This window comes from Lepidothrix coronata, unplaced genomic scaffold (assembly GCF_001604755.1).
Source record: "Lepidothrix coronata isolate B3197 unplaced genomic scaffold, Lepidothrix_coronata-1.0 Scaffold284, whole genome shotgun sequence".
NCBI classification, from domain to species: Eukaryota; Metazoa; Chordata; class Aves; order Passeriformes; family Pipridae; genus Lepidothrix; species Lepidothrix coronata.
This window is the reverse complement of record NW_016690464.1, coordinates 258,727-286,534: the sequence shown is the minus strand read 5'-3', so window position 1 is coordinate 286,534 and position 27,808 is coordinate 258,727. Positions and strand designations below refer to the sequence as shown.

Here is a 27,808-nt window from a genome sequence, read left to right as displayed (position 1 = left end):
TTTGTTAAGCAAACAGAGCAATCTTTTCATACATTTTTCATTACTGGAAACAGAGACAGTCCCTGGAGTGTTCCAAGGGCAGGTTGGACGAGGCTTGGAGAAACCTGCTCTAGTGGAAGGTGTCCCTGCCCTTGGTCTTTAACATGGTCCTTAAGGTCCCTTCCAATCCAAACCATTTTATGATCTTTTCCTCTAAATACAGTGTCTTACCCCTAATACCCAACAGACCCAAGAAAAAGATACTGAAATTTTAAGGAGAGAACAAAAAACGAATGCGACAGTATGGAAAGAGGAGCAGTGGGAAAATGGAGACCTTTCAGTAAAAACTGTACTTAAAAGTGTATTCAAGTTGGTTGACACCAAAAAGTGTCAGGAAATCTATGATTTGGGGTTTACTTAATACTTTAGCCTACTTAAGACATATTTCTGTGCTTGAATGAAAGGCAAGTGAAGACCTACCCATTGTAAAGCCTTTCTCAAGAAATGACTCCAAATCACAGGAGTTGCTCCATCTCTCTTGTCCTGTCAGTGTAGAAGTTATTTGTTAAAAATAAATTGTACTTGGTAGCATCAAACTTCCAGCCAAGAAGTACAAACCCATATGCAACTGGGAAGAAAAAGCAAATCAAAAGATTATTTTTTGAAGGGGATTCAGCCTCACCTCATTGTCAGGGGTGTATTTTCACCATTGTTTTGAATGCTTGGTCTTGTGGAGAGTGAAAAGGCACGTGGTTGGAAGAGCACCTGAAGGGGGGCTGAGCTGGGATGTTCCCACTGCTGATGGGAGCTCAGCCAAGTGCCACATCTTCAGCCTGGAGAAAGGAAGGCTCCAGGGAGACCTTGGAGCCCCTTCCAGTGCCTAAAGGGGCTCCAGGAGAGCTGGAGAGGGACTTTGGACAAGGGCTTGGAGGGACAGGACAAGGGGGAATGGCTTCCCACTGCCAGAGGACAGGGTGAGATGGAATATTGGGAAGAAATTCTTGGCTATGAGGGTGGTGAGGCCCTGGCAGAGGTTGCCCAGAGAAGCTGTGGCTGCCCCATCCCTGGAAATGTTCAAGGCCAGATTGGACGGGGCTTGGAGCAACCTGGGCTAGTGGAAGGTGTCCCTGCCCATGGCAGGGGTTGGAATGAGATGGCCTTTAAGATCCATTCCAACCCAAACCATTCCATGATTCTGTGATTTTAGTAGGACTCAACAGGGCTTAGACATTCCTGTGGATGAGAAGTACCCCCACAATGACTTCGGCAGATCTGTAAATGCTCGTGTTCCAGGGCACAAGCCAAGTCCTAATCCAAAGGGAGAGACAGAGATTCCTCCCCTGGATCCCCCAGCCTGGGGGTTTTTATGCTGCAGAGCTGCTCAGTTGATTTTTTTCCCTAGAGCTGCAACCCATGCAGCACCTTCCATTAAGCAGCTCCCACATGGCTCGTGCAACCCCATCTCCTTTCAGGTGTTCCCATCCCTTTTGCTTCCCGGGAGGCAAAGCTCAGGGTAGGGATTGGGTAGGGCTGCGAAGCCATCGGCGAGGCACCATGGCCACCCACCCACCACCACACATTTTATAATTTCATTTGATTATTTTTTTTCTTTTTTTTTTTTTTTTTTTGTCGGGGGACTCTGCTGCATCCCGGGCCGCGAGGGGGGAATAACCTCTTTGATTTTATTTTTTTTTCAGTTCTCTCAGGCCAGACACACCACAGCCCTTTGAAACGCTCTGTGTCCCTTACCCCACCCATGAATGTGCCAAACCAGCCTCTAGGACATGGATGGATGTCTCATGAGGACTTACGGGCTAGAGGACCCCAGTGCATCCCTTCCGATCATGCCCCCCTGTCTCCACAAAGCAGTGTAGCCTCTTCGGGAAGTGGTGGGAGTGAACATTTAGAAGATCAGCCTTCCGCTCGTAACACATTCCAGGAGGAAGGGAGTGGGATGAAAGGTGAGTGCAAAACCAGACCCCGACCCCCCCGGCACCCAGAGGCAGGAGGGAAGAGCCGCTTTCCCGGCAGCGCTGGGCTCCCATGGCGGTTTTGGGAGAGAATCCTCGTAACCAGATGGGGCCTTCCGGCCTTTCTTCCCGGCTTAGGAATTTTAGATTCAGGGGAACAAGTTAGGTTTTCTTTCAAGCAGCAGCTGGTCCCGATCTGACATCTTGCACTTGGGTGCCAGTGGGCTGGTTTTGCCCCAAAACCCTGCGAGCTGCCAGCTTTCCAAAAAGCTGGAATTTTTCCATAGCCTGTGGCTTTTGGCTGCGAGTGGTGCTCTTTTTTTTCTCTCTCTTTTTTCTGTTTTATTACGGTGAAAAAAAGCTTAGAGTAAGCTTAGCGAGCCACGTGTGATTTGCCATTGCAGTGTTTGGTACCCACCAAGTATTTGGGGAAGTTTTGGCTTGGGATACTGATTTGCAGTGAATTTAACCTGTGTGTTTCAGTTCTAAACCAGTTTCAGTTGGTTGTCCCATTGTACCTGCATTTCACAGAGATTTTGGCAGTAAATATATGCGATTCTGTTGGTAAACAAGGCAGAAATGAATCCCTATTGCTACAGTCGTAGATGGAGAGCAAACTTCAGGCTGAGAGGGAATAAATACATAAAAACTGGGCAAACATACAGACTGTGAGTTCCTGGGAACAGAGAAAACGACCCTGCAGCTCTCAGACTGATTTAAACAACTCCAATTTGCATTAATGCAAAGCAGCTCAATTGTGTAAAGGCCAATGGTGTGTCAGAATAAGGAAATAATCATATTTTTAATAGTCACAAGGTCTGATTTTAGTCTAATTGCAGACAAATTGAGATGTGTGTAACTCTGTGTGATGTGGGGCTGCATTTGGCTTGGCTCTGGATGGCTTGGATGTGCATGAAGTAAATGCATGAAAACCCCCTCATGGTTCCAAGGAATGCGATGGAGGCAGGTCGGGTCCTGTCAGACCTGGGAAACCCTTTTTGGGAGCACGTGGTGCAGAGGGGGCTGTTTAACACTTCATTTCTCCAGGTTTCTGCTGATGGAGCTGGAGAGGAGACCATGGGGAGCTGGGCTCCCTGTGATCCACAGCTGCAGCTCCAGGACCTGCATGAATAGAAACTTCCCGGTGCCATGGAATCAATCCATGTGGCCAAGTCTGCAAAAGCCAAAGGCTGTCCAGAAGCAATAATCCACTAAATCAGCTCCACATATTAAGACATCCCATTGCAGGCAGCTGGGATATGGCTGCCCTTCCTCGGGCCATCCCTTCCCAGACATCCAAACCCAATTCCCCCATTGCTGAGTCAGCCAAATGGCTTTTGTCCCACTGTCCAAGGACACACACCACAGATGTCCACAGCCTCTGGTGTCTGTGCCTGCCATGTCCTCCTCCCTCTGCTGTGTTTTGTTCAGGCTGAACTATTCCAGTTTCTTCACAGATGATGTTTTCTAAACGTGGGGTTGTCCTTTCTTCTCTCTACCGGGCTTTTTTCCAGCAAGTCCATATTTTATTAAAGATATGTTGGCCAGAACTGGACTCCAGAGCAGAGCAGAGGCTTGTTTGCCTACAGACAGAATTCCTATGGCTGGGTAGCTCATCGTCCTCAAATAACAAAGCACCATGGGCTGCGTATGATCCACTGTATCCCCACAGCTTTTCCCAAGAAAAAAAAAAGGGACTGCCCATTCCCTGCACTCGAATTGTGCTGTTTCTTGTTCCTCCAGACATGCACAACTTTGTGCATTTTCGTGGGGTTGCATCGTATTCCACCCAGAGCAGCTGCTCCCTTTGACAGGTCCCTTCTCTGAACTGGAGCCCTGCAGGCTCTCGTGGCTTGGTGTCACCCCACTGCTGGTCAGCTTGTTCCTTCTTCAGCGCCTTCCAGGGCATCCAGGAGGATGCAGACCCATGGGATCTGGAATGTGGGGAGTCGAGACCCATGACAGACCCTCATCTGACATGGCTTAGCAGTTCTTCTCCCTTAATGTCACTGTTTCTCTCCTTTCTGTTTATATTTATGCTCTCATGTCACCTATTTCTTTCCACCCATCTTTGTGCTCAAGAAAAAGGGTCCTTTGGCTTTTTCCTGGCCCCTGGTTTCTCCAGGGGTAGATGCAGACACTTGGTTCCCTGTGGACCCCATCCATTCGTCTGTCCATCCCTTCCTGTGTCCCTGCCCATGGCAGGGGGTTGGAATGAGATGATCTTTAAGGTACTTTCCAACCCAAACCATTCCAGTGATTCCTGGGGGGCACAGCTGGGAGGAGGGTTTGTGTAGAGCTGAGAGTTTTTTCTGGGAGTGTATGCATGGTGTGCCAGGAGGGCACTGCTGAAGATGTGCTGTGTGTGAATTGTTTTCCTTCCAGATTTCCTGATGGCCATGCCATGACTTTGCAGTCAGCTCCTGGTAATTGCTGATTAAAGAGCAGCTCTGTGGGCAGGTGGCTCACCCATGCCTGGAGAGAGTTGGGAAGTTTGACTTTCCAAGGACTGTGAGGTCACCTTAGATGCCCTGGCACACCCTGGTTGCCTCTTTCTTCCCTGTGGGATGGGAGAAATCCCCACCACCATCCCTCTGTGTGCTGGGGTGGTTTCTCCTCCCCAGTCCACTCCCAGGATTGCTGTCTCTGTTGGCAGGGGGGCTCTGGGACTGTCATAGCTCCCCAAAATTAGGAGATGATCCAGGGAGGCCGACGCAAAGGGAAGGAGCTGCTTCTGTGCTCTGACCCCCTGCAAAGGTTGGAGATGGGTTTCCTGCAGGGTTAATGTCTGTATGAAGTTGCATCTCTCTTGTGGAAGTAGCCCCGTGGGCTTTGCCATCGGCACGGACGTGTGGAAAGGCAGCTGTCCCCAGGGGACACGGAGTCAGGGAGACTTGTAATGTGTTGTCACTAAAATGGTGTGGTTTTGTGTTAAAATGAAGTTGGGATTGGAGCCCATGCTGGAATCGGGGCTTTCTGCTGATAATTTTTCGATTTTTTAAACAGAGATCAGTTAAAGAGGCTGCGGGTAGCAGAATTTGGGACCGTTGCATGTCAGAACTTTTGGAAAACAGTGAATTTCAGCCCATCCATGCTCACTAACTGCCTTACCCTTGTGTTTGGTGTGGGGTTGATCTCCTTCTGTGCAGCACTTGAGGAATTTCATTGACACGTGAATCCTGTGTGTGCCAGGGGATGGAGAGTGTGAGCAAAATGCAGCATTTTGGGGTCTTTTGCGTCCTCTGCTTGGATGGGAGTGGGGTTTGGGCTCAGCCTAGACAGCAGGAGTCTTCTGGCAGATGCACAAATTGCCTCAGGGGACCAAACCAAGGGTCCATCCTGCCCTGTCCTTGCCAGTGACGAGGTGTTGGTTCAGGAAGAGATCATGGATGAACCCCATGGAGGCAACCTTGGGACTCGGGAACAATCAAAGAGCGGGGAGGTGTTGCTAACTGGTATTTAGGCCCAAGAGAGACATTTCCTGAGCCTCCACCTGCTCTCTCCATTCAAGGTGTGGGGTTTGGGGCTGAAACACTGGTTTGTCATGGTTACTGCACCCGGAGATGGTGCTTCCAGGTGGGGAAGGGGACAAGGACTATGGACAAGGGTACTGCTGGGAGCAGAGCATGAGCTGGGGAGGTTCAGACCCCAGACCTCCCCAGACTCCCTGAGGAGCTGCTTGCTGTCACATTGCCTTCTCCATGGAGGACACCCCATCGTGGGGTCTGGTGGGGTTTTGCGTGTCACAGAGGAAGGATTCCCCTCCCAGGTCCCTCCCTGTGAACCACATTGATGTCAGGAGGATAAAAGTATTTTTGGGTACCCATCCAGCCGGGCACAGGGGTGCCACACTGCAGGTGACAATTGGGAAGGAAGAAGTCATTTCAGTCGGTGTGTTTTGAGGTCCCAAGGCACCCTTTGAAACAGGCTGTGGGACCATCTTTGATGGCACATCATTTTTCCATCCAAAATCCATCCCTTTGTTTCTCTTTAAGCAGCAGTTCCATTTTCAGCCCACACCATCTTCCCTCACGCCATAAATCAGTGTCTGCCATCTGCAAAACATCCCTTTGCTCCTCCTAAGCTCGACCACACCAGTAACTTCAACCTTTCCCATGTTCCCGGGGAAAGGGCAGCGAGGAGCTTGGCATGCAATGACACAATACTGGCTCCCCACGGGCTAAATCCCAGTGTCTTGCCCACAGAAACCCAACCTCTGAGGATGTCAGAGGGCTGGTTCCTCCTGCCATCCATACCCACAGTGCTTTGTCCGCATCCGGGCGCTGGTTCCTCCTGCCATCCATATCCATACCCATATCACCACGTCCCTCCCAAAGGTCCATGGAGTTCAGTGAGGTGTCCAAAGCCCCTTTGGGGTGGTGGATGGCACCACAACAGCCCCTCCTGCTGTTGATGCTGTTGATCGTGGTTGTGCCACGAACTCAGCGGAGCTCTCCTGTCCTTTCCTTTGCGCTCCAGATGTCCCGGCCTGGCTGAAGAGCCTCCGGCTGCACAAATACGCCGCCCTCTTCTCCCAGATGACGTACGAGGAGATGATGGCCCTCACCGAATGCCAGCTCGAGGCACAGGTACGTCCCACGTCTCCTGGGGGACAAGATTCTCCCGGGTTTCCTTTGCGTGCCTTCCCGTGGAAGGCGTTCAGCCCGCGGGTGGTTGGGAAGCAAACAGGAAAAAAAAGGAAAATTCGGGTTTGGGAATGAAAAAGAACCCCCACGTTGCACCTGAAAAAGACCTTGCACGTTCTTACTGGAACAGCATGGAAGTCCCTTCACTGGGAGCTGCGCTTGGATTTTTTTTCCACTTGGGATTGAGTTCAGGAGTTTTAGGGGTGCAATCTGCAGTAGCCAACTGCTTTAAAGTCAGTGGGGCAAATTTCCTTTGAAAATGTCGTAGAATCGTAGAATAACAGAATGGTTTGGGTTGGAAGTGACCTTAGAGATCATCTAGTTCCAACCCTCCCTCCTTTCAGGTTCACCTCTGCGTTATCCTTGGGATGAAGGGGACCAGGCAGCACCTTTGCTCTCCCTGTGGGAGGTGTACCGGGGAGGGACAGACTAGCTGGAAATCTCCATCTTCAGCAAGTCTCCTGAGTGATTTTCTATGTCCCCCACGAATCCCTGCACTCAGAAATTTGATTAATTTCCAGCAGCCCTTTTCATTTAGGGGAGGAAGGGTTTGGGTGGACCCAGCTGTCCTGTGGAATGTTAATGCCGAGTGTTGTGCTGTTTGTTACAGAACGTTACCAAAGGCGCAAGACACAAAATAGTCATCAGTATCCAAAAGCTAAAAGAAAGACAAAACCTGCTCAAATCTCTAGAAAGGGTAAGTAATCACCACTGTTTTTGTATTTCTTGTGTTTTTAAGAAACTAGAAGTTAATTCTGGGGTGAAGCACTCTTCGGTTTCACGTGTTGTGGGGATCTTCTGCAGGGAAGTCTGATGTTGGGTTGGCCACATGTGAATAATGTCTCAAACACTCCTGTACCAGGTGCAGGTTTTATTTCGCAGAATCACTGAATGGTTTCGGTTGGAAGGGACCTTAAAGACCATCTCATTCCAACCCCCTGCCATGGGCAGGGACAGCTTCCACTAGACCAGCTGTTCCTCCAAGCTGTGTTTTGCAGAGTGGGTCCTAATCCATCTCCGGCACTCATGGAGCTGGAATGGATTTGCCCTGTAGCCCTGGCCAGCTCCAGGATGTTCAGAAAGGCCTGAGCTTTCCTGGAATGTCATATGGGCAACCTGTCCCCAGATAAAACACCAGACACCCACATTGGTGTCCGAACAACATCTTGAATTTCCAAGGAGAACAACTAGAAACTTCCACACAACTAGAATCACCTCCACAGAAGCTTAAACCCTGCAGAGAGGGCTGTAGGGAAGCAGCAGCACCACAGCCTTGCTGAGAGCAGCTCACCCAACCTCTCCCTATTTATTATCGCTGTATTATATTATATTTAATTGCACCATCTTCAAGCAGCAACTCGCAGAGCCTCCCACTAGGGGCTTTTAAATACTTCTGTGGTGTGTTGCTATTTATTGGTGTTTTCCTTAGCTCACTGCTTCACTATTTATTTATAATACAGGCTTGTACTCAGAGTATGGCAGGAGCTAATAAAGCCATATTTACCTCCATTATTAATAATGACTATTAAATCCAAGAGCCAGCCCTCTGGCTGCAGCACTCTGTTTTCCAGGCGATTGCACAGCCTCTTCCCCCACTTCTCCGCCGGGGTTTTGAAATATGGGATTGATTGAGCAGGAGCTGGAGCCCAGCTCAGCTGACCCAGCAGCCACGCACGCCGTGAAATCCGGGAGAAAAGTGGCAGGGACTAGGTTTGGGCCCTCCTGGTGTGGGTTTGGGCTGTGGAGCTCTGACATTGTCCCGCTTTGCTGGGGCTCAGAGCTGCCTGGGAACTGCTTTCCCTGGGAGGAGACGTCCCCGGTTTTCCAGGCTTCCCATCCAATTTTTTGCTAAACAAGAGCATGTGTGGGACTTGATGTTTTTGGGCAGTGTCTCGCTGCTAAAGATTGCTGCTTTCTTGGAAAGAGCTGCTCCACCCCTCTCTGCCGGTTAGCAGAGCAGGATTTTTTCCCAAAAAACAGTGCCCAGCAGACTGACATCATATCTTTGACAGAAGTGGAGCTGAGACATCCAAGAGCAAGCTGGAATTAGGATGAACAACCATTTTGGAGCTTACACGCCAAAATCCCATGTGCCCACTTAGTGTCCCTTCCCTCAGGACATCCAGGGCTCTCTCCAAGAGGTGCCTCTTTCCAAACAGTGTCCCATGAGTGCTGGAAACTGGAGACACGCCCATGTTAATAAATGAAGTTCCAATGAAATAGAGCTGAAATTAACTGAAGGAAGGGAAGGGAAAAGAGGAAGATAATCGCTGGCTGGGCATTAAAATCTCCCAGGCTCAGTTGCTCTCCTGGAGTTGCCATCTTCCTGGTGGAAATTTGGAAACACTGAAGGACTGTTACTGGGTTTGGGTCCCAGTGATTGACAGGGCACGTTTATCTCTGGGAATTCAGGTCTGAACACATCCATGGATAATCAGATACAGCCTCTGCAGCAGCTCCACACTCTCCTGGTCTAAGGGAAAAACTTGGGCAATTAAACGTGGCTGTTGACTGTGGAATGCAGCAGGATCCTGGAGGGATTCTCAGGGGCGTCACAGTCAGGGTCTGGTTTGTAGCTGCTGTCCCGTTGTCCCTGCAGAGACAAACCCTCTTCTCTTGAACCCACAGGACATCCTGGAAGGTGGCAACTTGCGTGTCCCGCTGCAGGAACTACACCAAATGATCCTCACCCCCATCAAAGCCTACTCTTCCCAGAACTCGAGCACGGAGGAGCACAGCCGGGACGCGGACTCGCACCACCCCTCCTCCCTGATCGGCTCCGACGGCCAGGGCTCTGACTGCAAGGACTCTGCCGCGGGTGGGATGCAGCAGCACCACTTGCCAGGATGTGAGGGCGAGTCGGGGGGGGCCCCTCTTCCCGAGGGTGACCTGCCTGGACAGTTCACCCGAGTGATGGGGAAAGGTGAGCGGCTGCCACTTGTCAGGGGCCACTTGTCGCTGGGGAGGGCTGCTTCGGGGTGGGGGGTGTGTGGTGGCAGCACTGGCAACTGCCTTTCCCTGAGCTCCTGCAAGTCCCTGTCCCAAGGGGTGAGGATTTTTTGAGGTCCCTTCATGCTGTGGTAAGAGCTAAGAGTGTGGGGTGGGGAGGTGGGCTGTGATTTTGGGGAGGGGCAGTGGTGGGACAGGCTGCCTGCCCCAGAAAGGTCCGAAATGGAGAGCATCCTCTCCCTGCCCCAGTAGCATCCTCTCCCTACCCCAAATTCAAAGTGGATAGTATCCTTTCCCTCAGGTCAGGGGTGGAGGGCATTCTCTCCCTTCCCATTCAGAGCCCTGGGGTCATCCCAGCAGTCCAGAGGTGTTTTCAGCAGCATCCCTTGGACTTGCTCTGTTTGTGGGGAGGTAGCAGTGGTGCGTGGGCTGGACATGAACCATCTGGAGTGCCAGTCAGTGGGTCCAAGCCCCTTTTTAAGCTCCAGTCTAGATGCAGGACTTCCAGAATACTCCAGTGCCATCCCATGCCCAGTGCAGGGTGCACATCTTTGCATCAGGAATAACACACTGAGAAGCAATGTGAGATGGAGACTGATCTCCTGTGCTTTATACAGGGCTCTTGGAGCAAATCTATGTGAGCTTGGACATGCCCTAACCCCTGTTAGTGGCACTTGAGGTGTCAGTGCTGGCTGAGTGAAGGAAGATCTCCCTGGGGAAGTGGGAAAGGGGGGATCTCATCCGCAGAAGACCGGGATCAGAATGAAACTCTTTGGGATGCCACGAAGAAATATGAGCCTTGTCCCTATTTCCAACCTTTTTTGACAAAAAAATAGCTGAGGTGTTTTCTATGCAGAAACCTGGTGCAGAGTTTGTCCCCAGCTGATTCCCTGCAGGCACAGCCAAACACGGGGCTCTTGGCCCCGTTTTATTCCCATGACAAATGCCAAAGTGTGGCACAAGCCCTGCCAGGACGAGGTGTCTTCCTGGACTGCAAGGCATCCCTGCCCAGGGGTTATGACAGGAGAAACTCATTCCTCTGTGAGCTCATTCCCACTTGCTTTTATGGCACTAGTTCCAAAAGAGGTTAAAATCCTCCGGGAAAGGTGGGAATCCGTGTGCAGCAGGGGCAGACTTTAGCCATAGGAGCCGGAGCTCTCTTGCCTAGGAAAAGGGAATAATCCCTGAGTTGCTCAGGTCTAATTTTGGGGACTCCAGTGGTGTTACTCTGGATTTACACCTTCATAACAGAGAACAAAATCCGGCCCTAAATATAGGACGGCACGGCAGGAATCGGGGAAGGGCATTTTTTCTCGCTGATGAGAAAACCTGCCCGTGGTTACAAGGGAAACGGGATGTCCAAGGCATTTGTTGGACTACCCTGGGTCTCATCTGGGTGTCCCCATCTCCATTTCCCTTCTCTTGTCTCTCTCTTTTCCAGTCTGCACACAACTTTTAGTTTCCCGACCCGACGAAGAGAATATAAGTTCCTATTTACAGCTCATAGACAAATGTCTAATCCACGAGGTGAGTCGTGAGGGATCATCTCAGACTGTTGTTCCCATCACTTAGAAACTGTTTCCAAAGTGTCTGTTTATGTAAACCCTTCGGTTTCTAACACAAATATTTTTGGGGGGTATTAATAGTAATTCTGACAGAACAGGGCTGGAGCGGGCGGTAGCTCCGACGTGATGCATGGAAATGTTGCTTCCCCCCCACGCTCACTTAATTCCCAAGGCCTGGAGCTGGGAAATTCATCTGGCACGTGACAGTCCCGTCGGCAGCTGGATGAAAGGAAGAATCCCGGGATGAGCGTGCGGGCGGTTTCCATCAGACAGACCCGGCGATCCCTTGGCGTTGCCTCCTCCTGTTTTGCAACACGTGGGATTTTGCAACAGGGATTTCACATCTGTTCCTGCTCCCGGCAGATGTGCCTCGGCCGGGGGGATGGCTCGGGATGGCCCAGGCTGTGCCACAGGGCTCTGGCACGCTCCTGCCCTGTGGCAGGGAGGGAGGGATGGTGTCCCTGGTGTCCTACAGCGTTTCCCACCCATGCTGGCTGTACCTGGAAGAACAAGCTGCTTCCCTCACCTGCCCATATGGCAGGGATCGTGAGGAGATCACACGCTGGGGGAGCAGAGGTGGTGGGGGCTGGAGAACAAAGCCAGGAGGACATGGAGCTTTTCCCAGAGCGCCTGCACTTCTCCCACCAGTGCCAGCCCGTGTCCCAGGACCACCTTCTGCTTTGGCTCTGGCATAATCAGCACCGGGAGAGAGCATCTCCTCCAGAGGGTGGTTCAGAGCAATCAAGTCAGGCACTAATTAGCCTCCAGATTGTCCTCCAGAGACCTCTGCTCCTCTCCGCCGGCAGCATGGAGACCTTGGGGGTCTAAAGTTAGCAGTGGTGCCACATGGGTGTCCCTGTCACCCACACCTCCTGCCTGGAGCTCTGGGATCAGGTCTATCCCCTGCTGGGGTGACCTTTGCAGGGAGCCCGGGTGGGTGACAGGGCTCACCCCGGGTCACCTCCAGCAGAGACTGGTGGCAGGATCAGAGCCAAGCTCTGCCCAGCCCTGAGAAGGAGGATGGGATGCAGGATGCCACAGGGCAGATCAGCTTTCCAAATCCCAGCTTTTCCCACCCTGGCAGCATTTCTAGAACCATGTCCAGGTGACAAATTTCACCACCCGTCGGGACCCACCATCAAGCCCCTGCTCTGCCAAAAGGGGTTGGCAACCTCAGGGCAGAGCCAGGCTGTCACTCTGGGACACAGGGAATGGTGCTGGAGCATTTTCTTGACCTGAGATGAGTAAATCCTTGAGGGAGACCAGGGTTTCCCTCTGGACTTGCTGATGGCCAGCTCCAGCTGCTCTTCTTTACCTGCACACACATCCCTCCTCCCTTTGTCCAGAAAAATATTCATTCAGTTCCTATTTTTCTCTCTCTTTTTTGGGGGACAGGCGTTTACAGAGATCCAGAAGAAGCGGCTGCTGTCATGGAAACAGCAGGTGCAGAAACTCTTTCGGTCTTTCCCTCGGAAATCCCTCCTGGAGCTGTCAGGCTATCGGCAGCAGAGGAGGTAAGCGGGATTTTGGGAGGGGAAGGATGGATGCAGTGGCCAGAGGAAGAGCATTCCAAGTGGGACCAGTGTCTCCCAAAACAAAAGGATGGATCCTGATGGATTCAGAGCTGTATTTTGGGAGGCAGGAGAGCAGGAAAAGCTTCAGCAATAAGACCCCAGGCGCTGGGTGGGAAGGGAATGGGGTTTTACTTGCATGTGGGGTCAGTGCCTTCCCTACTGATCCCACCAGGTTTCCCTGGCTCCAAATCCGGCACTTCCCAGCTGTGCAGCGTATCCCCAACGCTGGGCTCTGTGTCTGCTGCCCTTTGCTGATGGCATCAGCACTGAAGTTCCCCAAAAAGCTGTAAAGTGGCAAAAAAAAGGGCTGTGTTGGGGACACTTGTGTTTGCTCACTTCCAAGGAGGTGCTGGATTTCAGGTGATCCTGGGAAGCATTGGGGTATGGCAGGAAGAGGTGTTTTTAGATCAGTTTTAGCAACAACATCAGCCCTTTGCTTCATTCTGCAAAATCTGGTGTATTGCACTCTGGTGCAAGTGATTTATTCTCCAGAAAGAAAGTGTTTTGGAGATAACTGGGATCAGTGGGACAGCTGGGATGAAGAGTTCAGAAGGAAGGATCACAGAACTGGAGTGGTCCCCAGTTCCATGAAACAAAGTGTCTTGGAATGGATTAAAACAAGTGGTTTCAGTGTTGGTGGCAGGATCAGAAGTGGAATAGGCAAGAGCAAAGGTGTTGGATGGACCTGTTTGCTGCCCAGCTGAATGAGCAGGGACACCAAGGTGACACCAAATATTGAGGGCACCCTCACTGCTTTTGTTTCCAAGGATTACCTGGTTATTTTTGTGTCATTCTGTGGGTTTTAAATGCAAAAACCATGGGGAGAGGGATGCTGGTGTGTGCAACCAGTCCCTCCTGGAATTAAAGATGGCTTGGTATTCTGAGATGTGTGTTTCAGGATGTTTGGGTTTTGTGGTCTTAGGTCAGGATGGTTTTGCTCTGGCCACGGGGAGCTGGATAAGGGATTACAGTGTGGAAATGGGAGTGGGTACAGAGCCAGTCCCACCTCTGCAGGAAAGCACCTTTCACTCAACCCTCCCTGGTAAATCTTGGACTTGTTAGGTCAATCTAACCAAATTTTAGAGAACTTGAGAAGTCTCAGAGAGGACCGTCTTTTTAAAAATGAACCTCCTGGGAGGGGAGAAGGTCCAAGCATTCCCAGTAAAGAAAACCCAACAGCATAAGCTGAGCTTTTATTACTCTAGAGAATCCACACACAAGAGATCTCAAAGAAACCAGGTGCCTGGAGCATTACTTATTTTGCCTTATGTTTAAGAACAGGCCCATTTTGCGGGAGTAAAATAAACTTTAAAGAGAACAAATGTGAACCTGAGACCTGCTGAAGGGCAGGAGGGTGCCTGGCACTGGGGAAGAAGAAAGGATGCTGCACACCCAGACTTCCTCCTTCCTGCTGCCCCTGCAGGATGGAAGGACCGTCCTCAGTGGGGTGGGAGGGTCGGGACCCCTCTCCTGCAGCGCTGTCCCCTTGTCCCCTCACAGAGGGGACTCACAGGGGTCAGTGCCTCACCCCCAGCGCTTTCTCTCTCCGCAGCCGAGGCTTTGGCCAGTCGAACTCCCTCCCGACAGCCGGATCCGCGGGGGCAGGGCTGGGCCGGAGGAACCCCCGCCAGTTCCAGATCCCCTCCCGCAACCTCCCCACGGCCCGGCTGGGGCTGCTGGGCCCCACTGGGCTGCTGGGCACCCCCCAGCGCAGCCCTGCCGCCAGCCCCGCCATCCTCAAGCAAGGCAGACAGGTTGGTCCGCGTTCGTGGCAGCTCCAGCCCTTCCGTCCCTTTTCCCACAAGCTTCCTTTGATTTCCCTCCTCTAACTTGTCTGGATATCTTTTTTTTTTTTTCCCCCGTACCTTTTCAAGCAGCTAAGAGCAGTTTGTAGGTGTTTGGGTTGCGCTCCCCTCGGCGCAGAGGGATGTGGAAGAGGGACCGGCAAGAGGCGGGCAGAGGAAGAGGTGGATGGGGGAGAGCTGAGTCCTTACAGGGGCTTACAGAAATAGGGAGAGAGACTTTTGACAAGGGCAGATCGTGAAGGACAAGGGGGGGAGGGTTTTAAATTGACACAGGGGAGATTTAGATGAGATATTGGGAAGGAATTCTAGACTGTGAGGGTGGCGAGGCCCTGGCACAGGTTGCCCAGAGAAGTTTTGGCTGCCCCATCCCTGGAAATGTTCAAGGCCAGGTTGGATGGGCTTGGAGCAGCTCGGTCTAGTGGAAGGTGTCCCTGCTCATGGCAGGGAAGTTGTAACTAGATGATCCTTAACAATCCCTTCCAATCCGTTCTATCCTTCTGTGAGCCCAAGGGGGTTGGTTATAAATCCGTGCCAGAAAGGGCTTTGTTTCACATCCCACACTTTGTTTGCTCCCCACAGAACCTCTGGTTTGCCAACCCTGGGGGCAGTAACAGCATGCCCAGCCGGAGCCACAGCTCGGTGCAGAGGACGCGCTCGCTGCCGGTCCACACCTCCCCGCAGACCATGCTGATGTTTCAGCAGCCAGGTAGGCACCAGGTTTGCTTTTTCACTTACCCACAGCCCACTGAGACAAGGGGAGGTGTGAAAGGAGCTGTGCTGGTGAGCCTCAGTGCAGGCACACGGCCTGTGCCACCGCGGTGTGTTCCCACCGGGATATCTTTGAATTCCTGAGTTAATTGAACCACAGACGTTGCTGGAGGTATTTTTGACCCTGTATATACCATCTTGACTCTCTGTATAATCGTGGTGCTGGTGCTTTACCTACCTTGCTTCTGAAAGGCTCGTGTCAGGCAGAATGGCAGTAGCTCATCCATCACTTTTTCCTCATGGATGGACACGGAGCCCCAGTGTGGAAGGGCTGCCTTTGTGCACTCAAGGGAAATTCTTTCCACACTGCGTGTGAAGGGAAATGGTGCTGTGTCAGTGCTTCCTTCCCAAACACTGCCAAAATGCTCCTGTATATGGGAGCATCCTCTGAGTCAGGGAGGATCCCGCTGACCTTGGACCCTGACCCTGGAGCATCCTGCCCCTGAGGAAGCCTGTTTGTGTATCCCTTCATTAGCCTTTGAGTGTGCCTTTTCCTACCAACACACCATAACAATTTGCCCCACGGGACAGGGAGTTCCATGCCCCCGGTAGGCCCACCCTCATCCGCAGGCTCCTGGTGTGGGCTGGCAGCTCCCCTGGCCTCACACGCCGCCGGTGTTTAACTGCAGCATTTGGGCAGCAAATGTTCCGTGCAGCAGGAACAGCGGCTGTTCCCAGGTATTGATTAAACACCGGGACAAGGGCACTTTTCTCAGGCGTTGGAGGAGAATAAATGGGTTTCTCCTGCGTGTCGTCCTGCGGTGGATGAGGGCGTAGGAGGATTGGGGAGCCAAACTGCGGATGAGTCGTGAGAAAAATAAGCAATAATTCAGTGCTGGGCTCACAAACCCCTTTGTGCCGGGCTGTGGGAGGACCTCAACCCTCCTGGATCTCATTCTATGTCTCTGTGAGCCAGTGGAAAGCGGGACATGCTATCCAGCAGTAGCACAAGCTGTATTTGCAGGTTTTGCTGCAGGATGGGTAAAGTTTGCTGCTGTTTAGTTTAGGATGGGGCATTGCAGCACACCAGAGTTCATGTGTATCTCCCCTTTTTTGTGGGAGCCAAGCCTGGGAGCCAAGCTGGCCATGGAGAAGCCAGACAGCCGGTCTGTGCTGCCATCCCATGTCCAAGCACTAACCCTGCCTGCACAGGCAGCATCCAGCCCTGAGAGGTCCCCAGGGCTGCACCTTCCCTGGGTGGGGGTCCCACTCTCCCCCAGCTCCCCCCCACATCTCTAACCAGCACCCGAACCCCTCATTTCCATCCCCTTCTTCTGCAGTGCCATTGAGGCTCCCCAGATTTATCCCTTGGGATAACAGGGAAGTGATGACTATTTTTGTGACCATCTCTTGCTGGAGGTGATTGCACCAGGAATGGAAGTGCTGCCGGAGCCCAGTCAGACCCTCCTGGGGCATTTTTTGGGTGATTCCCCCACCCACATAGAGCAGGGCAGGCAAGTCCCTGACCACGGCCTCCTGTTCCCTTTCTCCCTGCAGAGTTCCAGGTGCCGGTGACTGAACCTGACATCAACAACAGGCTGGAGTCCCTGTGCCTGAGCATGACGGAGCACGCACTCAGCGGTGAGCATTCCCTCCTCCTCGGGCTCTTCCAGCACGTCCACGCCGCCTCCGCTGAGCCCCCTAGCACCTGCCCCTGCCCCGCGCCCCCCAAAAGCTGGGACAGGCTGTGGCTGTGAGGGGGCGGGATGGTGGCGGGGCTGGATGCAGGGATGCTCCCAGGGATGCTCCCGAGGGTGTTCAGACAGGGATATTGTCTCCCCTCGGCGAGGTGCCGGGGCAGGGGGTGAAGCCGAACACAGGGATCGCACCAGCACTAGTGGAGTCTGTGCTAATTAGCCACTCGTCAGCTTGCTAATGATAATTAGTGTTAGCTCGCTACTCTCGTTAGCTCTCGATAAAGCCCCTGCCACTGGATGGGTCACAGGCTTTGGAGTGTTTTCCCTTCTGCCACCGGATCCCTCGTTTGGCTGGGGGGTGTGGGAGCCCTGCCGGGCGCTGGTGGGTGCCAGTGGATAACGGGCACAGGGAGGGAGGAGGACCAGGGGGAAAAACAAGCAGAAAAGATGGAAAAAGCAGCAGCAGCAGCAGCGTGATGGAGAGCCCAGCGCAGCACAAAGCACCGGCACCAGAAGCTCCCAGTGCCCCTCGCCGACAAGGGATGAGCCCGGAGACGGGATGAGCACGGCCACCAGCATCGCCCAGACCTGGGATAACCCGAATAACCAGCGCAGGTCGTGCTCCCGGCAATCCTGGACTGCACCGGATGGTTGGGGACAGGAGTCCTTGGAGAGGATGAGAGCCACCCGGAGCCCTGGGAGAGGACAAGTGCCACCAGGAGTCCTCGGGGAGGACAAGTGCCACCGGGCTCCCTGAGGATGCGACAGCCCTTCCCGGGGAGAGGGACACGAGAACAAGGACTGTGAGAGGCAGCAGGGCCCTGGCAGCATCCCTGGCCGGGAAAACAAGGACACTGCTGTCACCCGAAGCGTTTCCCCGGCGTGTTCCCAGGCGAGGCTTAGCTGTCTTGTTCCTCTGCAGGGTACTGTTCCTCTGAGTTATTTTCTGCAGGTCGCATTCCCCGAGCCTCTCCAAACCGGTCGTGCTATAAATAGCTCTTAAAAAAATAAACCTTCGGGGGAGAAAAAAAAAAACAACAAAAAAGGCGTAACAAACCTGTTTGTTTTCAGTCTCGAGGAGGGAGGTGGCCGTGGTGCCCCGGGTGGCAGAACAGGGAGTGCTCTGTTCCAGAGCCACCCTGGGAGCTGCCCCACACCACTTTCCATCGCAGGGATGGGGGTTTGGGATGGGGGACAGGGGGGTGGTTGGGGCTGAAGGGTTGGAAATACTGTTGGGTGCTGATTTCTGGCCCCAAGGGGTGGGGAGAGGGGGCAGCTGGTAGCAGGTTGGTTGTGAGGCTTTGGGGTGGGTTGTGGATCCCTCTCTGCTGGGATTGGACTGTGGCTGGATGCATCCCTGCTGCCACAGGATGCTGGGAACAAGGGCTCTGGAGAGACAGAAACAACTCCCGGAGCTTTTTGTCCATCCATGTTTCTCATGGAGGAAAATTTTGCATCCTCTGTGGTGCGAGTTTTGCAGGACTGGGTGAGCTGGGAGGCAAGGCAGCCCCTGGGACTGGCTCCATCCCCTCACTCCTGGCCAGGGTGGCAGGAACTTGTCCTGCTGTAGGAGGGTCCCAGACTCTCATCCACCTTGTGGTGAGTCTGGGCTGCCGAGAAACCACCTCTGCTCCTGGAAGAGGGGTCGTGGCAGGCCTGGAATGGTGTTGGGACAGCGACGCGGGGGGCTGGTGCAGGGTGGGGACAGTTGGTGACACGGAGGGACCAGCAAAGTGGTGACACCCCAAAACCCTTCCACACCCCTTGGGGAGATTTGGGGAGGGGGGTGGCCCCGTGGTGCCACGTCGCCTATGGGGTGGTGGGTCGGGGGTGCTCCAAGGGGTCCATCTCTCAAATCCCCAGCTCGGGGAGGTACCAGTGCTCACTGGAGCTGTTCCTGACTCTCCCTTCCTTGCAGATGGTGTCGACAGAACCTCCACAATCTAGAAGGCGTCGCGACGGGGACGCTGGCCGGGACAACAACTGCTGCGGGTCCAGCGGCGAGGTCGGGGCTTGCAGGGAGCCTCAGCGATAGCTTGCATCCTTTCTCCTCTCCTCTCTCCTTCTCTCTCTCTCTCTCTCTCTCTCTCCTGTTTTAATTTTGTGAATGTGTAGATTGTCCTTGTGAACATATCATTAGACTTGGAATTTGTGTTGTCATTTATTACATCCATGCTGGGAGCGGGGTTGGGGGGGAAAGGTGGCGGAAGCTCAGCGGCGATGACGGAGCAGCGCGGGGAGGTCGGGGGGGACGCGGAGCAGAGCGCTGACAACAGAGGGGTCACCGGAGCACCGTGGGCAAACCCTGGTCCTGGATGAGGATACCAAGGAGTACTGAACGTCACGCAGGGTTGTGTGGCCCAAAAAGCCCTCTGGGGAGGATTTGCCTGCCCCGCCGGCGGTCCCGCCTCCTGAGTTCCGCTGCGTTCACGGACTGGCCCAGCGAGCCCAGATTTGAACGGAAATAGTAAAATAACCCCAGAATTTGCTTTCGGTTTAGCCAAGAGACCCACAGTTTGGAGGCAGCATTGTGCTCAGGGCAGCGGAGGGTCGGCGGGTGCCCATCCCTGTGTCCCTGCATGGATCGGGATGCTGGATGGAGTGGGGGCATCTCACCCAGAGGAGGGTCCCAGGGGATGTTGGTGAAGTTGGGGGACACTGCGAGAGTTTCGGTGTCTCTTGCCTTGCCTGTGCAAGTACCAGGAAGCTGCTGCATCCTGGCTTCACACATCTGGCCCAGCCTGCCAAAATCCAGCCATGATGGGCTCTTCCAGCCCTGGAGTGGCCAACAAGGGATGAAGGATCCCCCAGATAAAACCCAAGCCCCAAAGGGCACCAAAATGCAGCTTCACAGCCCTGTTTTCTTGGCATTAACTATGTGCCAGGCAGGAGATGGGGATGGCAGTGGCTGGGCTGCTCCTCACTCGCTGCTGCTTTTTATAACAGGAGCTAAATTTGGTGTTAAAGAGGTAAATCTGGCCTGGTGCTGCTCAGACCTGCAGCACTGCTCCCACCTCCCACTGGTCCCGATGCTGCTCCACGTCCTCTGATGGAATAATAATAAATGTGAAATTAGTTAATGAAGGGATGTGATGGGCTGCAGCAATATTCCCAATTGGCACTGACGGGCAGGATCATGTGCTGGGATCGGCGGGAGCCAGGCTGGGGGCTGAGGGGGAGCCGGAGCATTGGCAGGGCTGGGAGATGTGTGAATCCCAGGAGATGTGTGAATCCTTTTGCCATGCAGTGTTTTTTAAGTTGTTGTTTCCTAAAAAAAAAAAAAAAACGAACAAACAAACCAAACCCAAGTGCCAAATGCAATGTTTTATGTTTGCTGTTCCTTGGTGTCCTGCTTCCCAGCAGGCAGGAGACTGAGGCGGGGGTGATGGGGGGGGTGGAGAAGGGAAAACCCGAAAGCCAGGGAGGTTGGGAAGAGGTGTGAGGAGGTGGAGGCGAAGTGGGGGGTCAGCGCTGGGGACCTGGGTCACCCCCAAGCACCCCCAGCTTGTGAGGTGTGAAGGGAACCGCCGTAGCAGGAGCCTCCCTCGGGGAGGCTCCAGTGTATTTACAGAGCTGAAATTCTATTTATTCCTTCGCTGACTGTGGACACGGAGGTTTTCTGATTGTTCAGAGAGATTATTTTGGATATATTACCTATTAACTTGCTGTGGCTGGGAACCATGATAATGTCTGTTATTAACAACCACCAAATAATTCAATTGTTTTTTTTGTTCCTTTTGTTGTTTAAAAAGAAAAAAAAGCAAAAGAAAAAAGCTTATTTTCCATTGACAGTGTAGAGGTTAATAACGACTTAGTTGTGTTTGCTGTTTCTTGTTTTGTTTTTGTTTTTTTTTTAAGTAAAAACAACAAAGAAAGTGGCTTCAGTTGCGTTCGGGAAGTGCTGCCTGGCTCTGGCTGCCCGTGCTGAGTGCGGGCAGCAGTGCTCCAGGGGAAGAAGCATAAGAGGAAAAGAAATAAAAATTATTTATAGAAAGAAAAAAATCAAAAAAAGAAAAAAAAAAAGAAAACTAAAAAAAAAACCCACACAAACCCCAACAGTTGCATGAGCGAGGCTGTGAAGTCAAATATTCAGTAATAAAGCGGCAGTGCCTTTCTTTTTTGTATCCCCCGCTCACCCCGCTGCAACTGTCCCATCCCACGCCGGAGGAGTCGCCGCCGCGGGGTCCTGGGCGTGGGGCGGGAATGTCCCCCCCAATCCCGCTGCTCTCCCAGAGCCAGCCCCGGGCCCCCCCAGCACCGCCGGGGACCTTTTTCCTGGTGCTGTTCCCCTGAGCCGTCCCCGGCTGCGCGGGGAGCCCGGCCAGCTCAGCACCCAAGTGGCCTTGGGTCCGGCGGATGCTCCCGCGGGGAAACAACCCCTGTCCCTTCCAGGTGTGTCCCCCTCCCCAGGGACAAGCCCTGAGCTCGGCTGGGCTGGAGCTGGGCTTTACCTGTGCTCGCTCAGCTCATCAAAACCCTTGGAGGAGTTGGGAAGGGGGAGGTCAAGCCCGGCCAGCATCCAGCAGGAAAATCCAAAACTGTGATTGCCGCCCGCGAGCGGAGCCGGGGTTGGGTCAGCACTTAGGGGAAGCGATTTCTGTTGTCACCTTTCTCCATGTCGGGGTGTGGCTGCGCCCCAGGTTTGGCTTTTGGAATGTGCCTGATGGAAAGTGGGTCCCGCAGACGTCTATAATTTGCACACAGCGACGATAACACTAAAGTTGATTTTATACGAGTCATCAGAGTTTGCAAAGTGAGTTTTATTTTTTGTATTCCTTTATCTTTACTTAAAGGTGAATGTGTATTCCTCTGGGAGGAATAGGAAGAAAAAAGAAAAAAAAAAAAGAAAACTACGTAAAAAAAACCAGGAATGTTAATAATGTTAAACAGAATACTTCCTCCCTTATTAATATATATAACCCTGATGTATTTATGCCTATTGTAAGCTGACTTTAAAGAGCTTTGACCTCTCTTCTGTTGCATGCCGTTCCCGGGCAGCCTTTCCTTGTCCATGCATGCCTTTCGTCCTGGTTTTTCTGTACAAAGTTAGTGCACACAAAAGAACTATTTTTGCCTAGTTAATGTTGCCGAGCAATGCCTATTTTTTAAATTTTCCTTTTTTTTTTTTTCTTTTTTTTTTCCTTTTTTCGGTCATATATGGCAATAGCATGTTTGTTACATGTAAAAGCTTCCCGATATAAAGAAATACTAATGTTTGGAGATATGCCGGTCTTTGCAAGTGTACAGTTTTCCAATGTTGTTCCCAGTGAAAACACCCTCGTGATTTCCACTTGCTCCGATGTATTTATTACTCATTTCCTCCCATGTAACTCGGAACCATGGCTATATTTCATACCCGCGGTATATTGAAAGTGAAGGGAGATGATTAATACAAGGTTTTGTAACACTGGGGTGTGGCGCCTCCTTATTTATCCTCCTCTTGGCAGAATTTTTAACAAAAAAAAAAAAAATGGAATTAAACACACGTTCAGCCCCGTGGGCGAGAGGGAGGAGCCGTGGGGTTCCACAGGGGGTTTAGTGTCTTTATATATAAACTCGTGGCGGGGCTTCCGAATCCCTGGCATTCCCCACACAGCTGCTTCCGTGTCCCTTCGGGATGCCCACGCCCCGGGAGATGATTAGATGCAGGGTTTTCCTTTGCAATTGGCAGGGATTGGGGAGGGAGCAGCTCGGAGGCTGCGGGGGCACACGGAGGAGCCGGTTCGGCCTCAGCGTGTGCATGGAGACATCTGGGGTGGGATTTGAAGGTTGGGTTCCTTCTGGGCTTTAAACCTGCACGTTTCAGACCTGCCTGGGGCTGGAGTGGGTGGGGAAGGACACTCGGAGCAGACACTCGGCCATGGGAGGTGCTGAGGGCGGGACTGTGGCTTCTGCCCCTGCTTTTTCCATATTTTCTCAGACTGAGCCTCCACTTCTCCAGGCTGACCAAGCCCAGCTCTGCAGGCTCTTCCCAGCCAGTCCAAGCTCTGAATCATCACCTTGGCCATTCCTGCCCTTGTGTCCCTTTCCCTCCACAACACTGTGGGCCTCCAGAGACCTCCTGAGTGTCCTGGACACAGCTCACTGCCCCTCCACAGGCATCAGGGGTCTCACGTCCCCCACAAGGAGCAGAACTTGGAAACATGGGGCTTCTTCAGGTTGTTTAAAGGCTTCATCTGCTGCTCCTCCTGGGAAGAGACTCCTAGTCGGATCCCCAAATGTTGGTGAGGCCAAGCACTCAAAACCAAATCCTAAATCACCTTCTATTTAAGGATGCTCCTGAGCACCCCGGGCAGGACCACCCCAGGAGGGAAAGATTCCTCACAGTGTTCGGTCCCACCTGGATTTCCCGCTCCAGGAGAGCACCCACATCCACAGCCCAATGGCAACATCTCCCTGTGCCTGCCGGGAATCGGCCTCCTGGCACAGCTCAGGCAAGCATTACCTAAATCCCAGAGAAACACCATTTCCTTCCATAAACAGTCGGCCTTTCCAGGTCCGTGTGCCGCCGTCTGGGTCTCACAGCACGGGTTTGTTGCACTAACAGAGAACGAAAAGGGAAAGGAAAAGGCAAAAAAACCTCTGGGATGGAAAACCGGAGCTGGAGAGGCTGAAAAGGCTCCAAGGAAAGTCCGTGGCAGCCGTGTGGTTAGGGAGAGTCTGTGGGTCTCACCAGCGGGCGAGCTGGAAAGAGGCTTAAAATACAAAAACCTAAAGGAAAAAAAATAATTTCCGTGCTGCCAGGAGCTGTTGGATGAATCCATTCCGGATACTAAAGGCTTTCCCAACTGGTGCACCCAGATTACACCAGACCTGAGCCCCATCCCGCCCAGGGGTGGTGGACGCCTCTTTTCCTGCCCCAAAGAGGCTGCAGCCCATGTCCAGCTGGGAGCAAGGTCAGAGCTGGTGGCCACTGTTTTAGCAGCTGCTGGGCTGTGGTGATCACAGCAGAAGCTGGATAACCCCAGGTTGTCTTGTTAACAGGATCTTTTCCATGTCTACCTATTCCAAAGGGTGACAGAGAAGCAGCCCCAGCCCTGGAGCCAACCAGGTATGCCCTCCAAAGGGATGCTCCTGTTCCTTTGGCCCTGACCCTGGCTCCCGGTGCAGGTACAAGTGTCTCCTATTTAACAGCGAGGGGAATATCCCAGGGAACAATCCTTGAGCAGCAGCAGGCAGGGATTTCCCACTGCAGGGAAGTTTTTAATCAAGACAGAGAGGGCTTTACCAGCAGAGCTCCTCGAGTTCAATGAATAATTAATTCCCCACGTCTTTTGGCTGCAGCTTCGCCGGAGAACCTGGATGATCCCGGTGGGCTGATCCCTGCCAACCAGTGATCCACCCCCAGGATATACAGATTGGTGCTCCTTGGAGCCAGCAGCATGACCCCTTCACTCAGCACAGCCTCTGCCACCTCCTTGTGAGCAGCAAGTGATGCCACAGGGCCTCCAGGGAGGATAATTCCCAGAGCTGGTGCATCCCGAGGCTTTGAGGGGCTGGTTGTTCCTGCACGTGGCCTGGTGCTGTTTCAGCTCCCAAAGGCAGATGTGTGACAGCACTTCCAGGGAGTGAACTCGTCACACTGAGCACTCCAGGGAGCTGCTTTTAATTGGGAATCTGCAAATGGCAGCAGGGGGAATGGTTTTAAACTAAAAGAGGAAAGATTTAGGTTGGGTGTTGGGAAGGAATTCTTGGTTGTGAGGGTGGGGAGGCCCTGGCACAGGTTGCCCAGAGAAGCTGTGGCTGCCCCATCCCTGGGACTGTTCAAGGCCACTTTGGATGGGGCTTGGAGCAACCTGGTCTAGTGAAATCCCCGTGGCAGGGATTGGAATAAGGTGATCTTTAAGGTCTGTTCCAACCAAAACCAGTCTGTGTTTCTATGATTTTCCCTCTTTTCTCTAAGAAAACACCCTGCTGACCAAGCCTGATCAGAGGAGACATTGCCCAGGCTCAGCCAAAATTCCCACTTTTCTACAGAAAATAGATTTTTGGCCAATTTTAAATAACCATAATAATTAAAAATAAATCCATCCTGGCAGGTGGCCCCTGCTTTCGGACAAACCAGCTCCATCCCCATCCCAGCAGAGAGGCAGCACAGGTGAGTGTTTGCAGTGTCAGGATGCAAGGGAGGGGCTGGATGCCCCTCTCCCACCCCCGGCCACTGGCCTGGCATCGGGGTGATCCCTGGGCCTCCCTAAAAAGCATTTCCAGGCCCGGGAAAGCTCCTGTTCCTCCACTGCGGCGAGCAGAGCTCGGGGCCGGGCTCAGCAGAGGGAGCCACAGACTGTGTGTCCCCGGGCAGGCGCTGCCGAGGCCGGGACCAGCCCCTCTCCCCATCCCTGACCCTGGGCATCACCCAACCGGAGCCAGAGCCTTTGCGAACTCCCTGCCAGCGATCTCTCCCTCCTCCCACTGCTGCTTCCCTACGAAACCTTTCCCATCCTTCTCTTTCTCTCCTCCAGCACCAACACCCATTTCCCTCCCCGTGGAGAAGAGTCTGGAGAAGGTGAGCACAGACCTGAGGTGAAACCCCCCCCCGGAGCCCAGGGCTGGCACCCCAGGGCTGCAAGGATTTGGGTCCTCACAGCCAAGGGCTGTCACCCAACACGGCTTCAACCACAGAGATCACAAAGCCACAGAATATCCTGAATTGGAAAGGACGTACAAGGATCATCGAGTCCAATTCCTGGCCCCGCACAGGACAATTCCAGCGATCCCACCACTTGCCTGAGAGTGTTGTCCAAACACTCCTCGAGCTCTGGCAGCCACTGCCCTGGGGAGCCTGTCCCAATGATTGTATCTTGACATTTTGCCTTTTTCCTGCACATCCAGCATGTCCTGGCTGGAGCAGCGAGGTCATTTCCTCCACCCATTCCCACAGCTCTCCAGCGGGTCAGTGCACAGTTGCTACTGGACAAGGGAGCTAAATAAAATGCCAGCTGTGGGGTGAGATACATCTTCCCTGGTGGAACCACAGGATGCTGAGAGGGTTTACAGGCACCCAGGGCCAGGGCAGGACGGAGCTGAGGTGTGGACACCCTCCCACAGCACCCGGCTCAGCATTCCCAGGTCACACGTGGAGGTTGGATGGAGGGGCACCCACCCAGGAATTGCTCCCTTGGTGACATTCACACATCTCAGGCCAAAGCAGCAGCCCTGTGGTTTGCCCTGGCGCTTTTTAAATAGTTTTCAGGCCCGTGCAGTTGAGTTGGTCTCTCCTAGGGTGGGTTTTTAACCTTTGCTTTCCTGTCGCAGTCTTGGACCAAACAGAGGTGACGTGGTACAGTTCACTCTGCCAAAAATGCCCCCACAGAGCCCCAACACCAAAAACAAAACGCAAAGTTGTTAAAAAACACAAATAAATTCCTCATGATTATATTCTCTGGGTATTTCAGCAAAATGTCTTTGAACGCTGTGATTTATTTTCTGTCCCTCCCAGGTCAAGGCTTATGAAAAAGAGCTTTAATTTTTTTTATGCCCCCTCAACTACTAAATCACGAGTGGAACTTTAAAAACAACTGGAAGGCAAAGCTTTTCCTAGAAGTTATTTCCAGGAGCTGGGCAGGAGGGCTCAGCCAAGGCTCAAAGGGCAGAGCTGATTGTGGGCCCCTTCCCAACGCCGACAGCGCTCCGGGGGCAGGAACCAGGGGACAGGTGATGAACTGTTTGAGCTCATTAAGCAGCTCAGAGATGCTGGAAGGTTGTGAGGGATGCACGAATCCTCCAGGATGATCCAAGCCCTTGCCTGCAGCCACTGAGTCACTGGAAGGCAGATTTTTGGCTAGAAAGAGCCAATTTTGGGGTCCATACCTGTGGAAAGTTGCCTGAATCAAAACCATCATGGTGGGCTTGGCAGTGCTGGGATAATGATTTAACTTAAGGATCTTAGAGGGTTTTTCCAGCCTTAATGATTCCCTGTTAAACCTGCACCCAGAGGTGGAGCACAAGGGGTGAGGACCAAAGAGCCTGTGCCCAGGACCTGGTTGGATATGGCACAAAGACTTATGGACCAGTCACTCCACAGCACGTGGGCAGGAGATGATGGGAGACACCCCAAAGTAACCACAGTGATAGGAAAAAAAAAAAAAAGGCACAAAGAAGCTGCTTATATGGGGGGTTCTTGAGGAAAAAATATGGATAAGCTCCCCAGGAAGGGAGCAACTAATAGAGCAGGTGGAATCCTGGGAGAGGTGATAGGTCAGGGATGGGAAGATGTCACCTTATTAATAGGTTATGCTTCTTTTACAGATTTGGTTCTTTTGGTTTTGTTTGGCTTTTGTTTGGTTTTTGTTTGGTTTTTTTTAGCTGTAAACACTTTCAAGCTGGGTATTTTTTCACCCCAATGAAAACAGATTTTTCCCATGATCACAAAACCAGGGAGGCTCCTTCCCAATCCCACACCTAAAAAAAAAATTAAAAATAAGGAGGCAGGGAATAATTTCTTGCAGAAGTGCCTGTTTTCACAAACAGGCAGTTTCCCACCACAAGCACCAGCTTTGACACACAGCCATGAGAAAGGCAGAAGTAACTCAGCTTCACAACAAAGACAATTCCTGCCAATGCTCCTGGGGCTTCCCAGGAGGATTATTTCCAAATAGGACAGACCATTTGGAAAAGATAAAAAAAAGACATGAAGGGCTGGAGAGGCTCTAATTAATTATCCCTTCTCCATTCCTGACTGCCACAGTGAGCACATCCACAGCCCCTGCAGACCCCCCTTCCCTCTGCACTTTGGCTGCAAGGCTCCTCAGGAGTCTGGGATCCATACATTTTATAATTTTTTTGCCCCCTGAATCTCAGCAATATCTGCATCCTGGGAGGCTGGAGGACAGAGGGAATGCCTTTAGGACAGCCTGCCCCTCACTGAAGGAGCTGTTCAGTTCCTGCTGGCACGGGCCAAGCTCATCCCTGTGCA

At 52.6% G+C, this 27,808-nt stretch overlaps 1 protein-coding gene across 6 annotated transcripts in view; it reads left to right on the top strand.

The window, feature by feature from the left end:
• The window catches only part of SAMD4A (sterile alpha motif domain containing 4A), a 100,113-nt gene extending 77,815 nt beyond the window's left edge, over nt 1-22,298 (top strand). For 2 of the 6 annotated variants that reach the window (XM_017836788.1, XM_017836792.1), the window contains exons 3-11: nt 1,677-1,940; nt 6,429-6,538; nt 7,206-7,292; nt 9,224-9,518; nt 10,986-11,071; nt 12,505-12,623; nt 14,236-14,437; nt 15,068-15,194; nt 16,754-17,928. In XM_017836788.1, coding sequence (XP_017692277.1) covers nt 1,677-1,940; nt 6,429-6,538; nt 7,206-7,292; nt 9,224-9,518; nt 10,986-11,071; nt 12,505-12,623; nt 14,236-14,437; nt 15,068-15,194; nt 16,754-16,953 — 1,490 coding nt within the window. In that variant the 3' untranslated portion in view covers nt 16,954-17,928. Of the gene's footprint in view, nt 1-1,676; nt 1,941-6,428; nt 6,539-7,205; nt 7,293-9,223; nt 9,519-10,985; nt 11,072-12,504; nt 12,624-14,235; nt 14,438-15,067; nt 15,195-16,753; nt 17,929-18,811 lie in introns of those variants that run through there. The other 4 variants (XR_001878335.1, XM_017836789.1, XM_017836793.1 and 1 more) reach the window with 4 other exon arrangements.
• The last annotated feature ends 5,510 nt before the right edge of the window (nt 22,299-27,808 follow it).